Genomic DNA, 3,744 nt, shown 5'->3' on the forward strand with positions numbered 1-3,744 from the left:
ATGAATGAGAAGAACGGCATTCTGATCAGTGGAGATTTCGATAACTTGAAGGAATACATCCCAGGTAGATCAACAGCTGCAATAAAAAAGAAATACCTCGAAATCAAAGGAACCCGGAGCATTCCCGACGTATTTCAGAGAGAACCCCAAACAACATCGAAAGGGGCAAAATGGACAGAGGAAGAGGAAACAAGGTTAGTGCAGAAATATAGTATGAGAACAGAAAATCAATCTGGGGCAAGAATAAAGGCAATATTAAGCTTGTTCCCAAATAGAACAGAAAAAGCAATAGCAACAAAGCTTAGAGAAAAATATACCGACATCTATTATATGAGAGTGAGTGCGTCGGAAAGTGAGAGTTTCAGACGAACAGAACCACAGCCGCCGGCTGATCCGCCCCCGCCGGCTGATCCGCCCCCGCTTTTGCAAGTGACACAACAACCCGTGGCAGTGACTTCTACGATACCTGCAGCGGCTCCGCCACAAATAAGAACAAGACAACGGAAAGAGACTCCACCAGAACCATTTGCAACAACAATACAAATATCGGACAAAAATTTGGTGGATGAGCATTTGCAGACCCGCATAGAAACAGGGACCGGACCTGACAACAACAAGAGAAACGTGAAAAAAAGAGAGGAGAGGCCCGAAGGACCGCCATACGATGAGCTTACGCAGGACGTGTTGAGGAAATATGAAAACATACTGAAGTCGACCGGAAGGAATAAACAAAAAATCGCCCAATTCTACATACGTCCACAGGACGGGAGGATGCTGGAGGCGACGGATAGGATATTGGAGGGAAAGATCAGTGAAATAAAACGAACAGAAGGGACAGAACATTTCAAACGAACAGCTATCAAAAAGGCAATCTATGCGGCTGGCAGGCTACTGAGCAGGGAAATAGGAAAAAGAGAAATAACGGGAAAAATACCATTATATAAGATCACCGACAAAAAAATCAAGAAGTTTATGAAACACTTAGAAAACGCTAAGAAAATACAGAAAACTCGAGGAAAACTTAACCGCCCACTATTAAGAGAGATGGAAATAATTAAAAAGTTGAAGATGTCCGTGAAACAATACATATCCTCCACCGAGGAGAGACTAAAACTTCTAAAGGAACAACTGAAACAACAGAAAAATAGGCATGAGAAACAAAAATTGAGGTCAAGATTTTGGAAGACACCATCTATGAAAATACTAGGAAAACCAACAGGTGACGTGAGGATACCGAATGTAACGAAAATAGAAACATACTACACGAATATTTACAAGAAAGAGTCTTGCGAACAACCAACACCAATTTTCAATGGGTGGCTCTCGAAGCTGAAGAAATATTCTAACACCATAGATACGTCGGACCAAACAGACACGGGAGAACTGAAGAAGAAAATAACAAACATTCTCAAACGCACAGCACCGTGGAAGGCCCCTGGGGAGGATGGAATTCCAGCGTATTTGTATAAAATTCTCATGTCTGCCCAAGAATACTTAGTAGAAAGCACTATAGCCTATTTACAGGGAAGAAAAGACCTAACCCAAGTAGACACCAGAGCGACAATCACGTTGATATACAAGAAAGGCGATGAAGAAGACCCAGCAAATTATAGGCCCATTGCGGTATTAAACGCAGATTACAAAATACTGACTGCAGTAATGACAAAAATTATCAAACAAAGATTGCCGGAATGGGCGATTCCGCCAGAGCAGTTAGCGAGAGAAAATATATGGGGCACTGTACATGGATTCCTGCTGGACAAAAGTTTTACCCAGGTAGCAAGGATGCGAAGGACGAAACATTACTCAGCGTGGTATGATTTGAGCAAAGCCTACGATTCGATCCACCACAGAGATCTGAAAAGACTAATAGATTGTTTGCCAATAAATCCGGCCATTAGAAGACTGTTCAAAAATGCCATGAAAAAATGGACAATCAGGATAAAAGCTGGGAAGAATATAACAAAAGAAATTCCCGTCCAGAGGGGGCTGTTCCAGGGGGACCCAGCGTCTCCATTACTTTTTATACTGGCTACGGGAGGCCTGCTAAGCCACGTCAGAAGTGACAAAAAAATAAACAGATCTTCGAGAGGAAAACACCAACTAATTGCCTTTATGGATGACTTCAAGTGCCATACCCCCAACAAAAAATCTCTGGAATTGATAACCAAGGAGCTGGAAGAGGGAGCATCAGAAATAGGCTTGAGATTAAATAAGGCAAAGTGTGGATATTACACGAGAGAGATGGAAAGCCAGGATGACAACGATTCATCTCCCTTCCTACCGGAGATAAGAGAAGGATATAAGTACTTAGGCCTACATCAGTTGGAGAGGGACACTATCGACAACTACGACGACATCCAAATAAAAATCGAAGAGAAAGTACGCGAGATTGCCGAGTCAGACCTAACAACAATGCAAAAAATTACACTTATTAACACCTCAGTCAACCCAGCAGCCACCTACGTCCTGGGTAACATATTTACGGATGAAAAAAGAGCAACTACCCTAAAAAAGAGTCGAGATATTGATGCGAAAATAAGGAAAATATTGGTCGAACAAAACATCAAAGGCAAAACACAGTCAAACGCTCGACTATACTTGTCCACCCAAAAAGGCGGTCTAGGCTTACGACCATTAGAACTGGAAGTCGAGCTGCAGTTCGTAAGAAAAGGGGTGTACCTGCAGAAACATGAGGAAATGAAGGAGGCTCTCATAGCATACCAGGCCCTGAAAAACGCAGGCTGGAGGAACCCAATCTCGGATTTCGAATACATCCTAGAGAAATATGAAATCGAGGTAGACCTCTCCGAAGAAAGCGATACACCAAAACTCACTAAAGACCTCATCAAAAGAATTGAAGAGAGACATCAAGCAGAGATAGAGAAGGAGTGGTCTTCGAATCTATCGTATGCCAAAAACGTTTTGAAGGAACCCAACATCCGATTCCCGGCCAATTCCTCCCCCAATATGGACAGCTGGCGCCTGGGTGTACTCCTCTCAGCCTCGGAGGAACAGATCCACGGACTTGGTGCTAACCCTAACAACCGTAGAAAATGTCAGTTAGGCTGCGGGCTGGATGAGAATTCTTACCACGTAGCCTGTGCCTGCCCCAGTCGTGCAGCAACAACAAGGCATGACTTCATTGTTCACTGGGTGCTAAAGATCCTCCTACAAGGTTTAGGAGCCCCCGACGAATTGAGGAGGGAGCTGCAGTTCGGGAAGGCCTCTTTAAACTGCGACATCGGAAAGATCAAAATACAGGCCGGAAATAAGATCTTAACTGGCAAAAAGATCTACCACAATAAACCGGATATAATGGTCAGAACAACAGACCCAGATAAAATATATTTGATTGAGGTGGCAGTTTCCCACATCCAGAATCTAAGACAACAAGAAGAACTCAAGAGAACCCGGTATGCTGTTAACTCCACCAAAAAATTAGATTTTTCTAATTATAGGGAGGCACAGCGTGACTTGAACCTAGTCACAGAGCTGGAGAATTTATATAAATGCCCAGTGAAGCTTGGGGTGTACGTGGTCGGCTGCTTTGGTGAACTGGTGCTCACTCAGGAGCACAAAAACTTCTGCTCCATTCTCGAAGAGATAGGTTTGGGAAAGGAAGAAATAAAGAAGGTCCACAACAAATGCAGCTACTCTGTCGCGGTATCCACCACCAACATGATACTACGGAGAATAAAGGATGGTATGGGTGGAATGGGTCAGGACACCAACATTATCTGA

The 3,744-nt window shown here is 43.5% G+C and overlaps 1 protein-coding gene across 1 annotated transcript; it reads left to right on the forward strand.

Annotated features, from left to right (window-relative positions):
- On the forward strand, window positions 1-3,744 carry LOC123311001. Its single transcript, XM_044894745.1, has one exon. It carries the CDS (start codon window positions 1-3, stop codon window positions 3,742-3,744), a length of 3,744 nt encoding a protein of 1,247 aa, XP_044750680.1.

This window comes from Coccinella septempunctata, chromosome 4 (genome assembly GCF_907165205.1).
Source record: "Coccinella septempunctata chromosome 4, icCocSept1.1, whole genome shotgun sequence".
Lineage (NCBI taxonomy): Eukaryota > Metazoa > Arthropoda > Insecta > Coleoptera > Coccinellidae > Coccinella > Coccinella septempunctata.

Coding starts and splice junctions, on each gene's coding strand:
- LOC123311001 (XM_044894745.1), top strand. CDS start 1: ATGAATGAGAAGAACGGCATTCTGATCAGTGGAGATTTCGATAACTTG.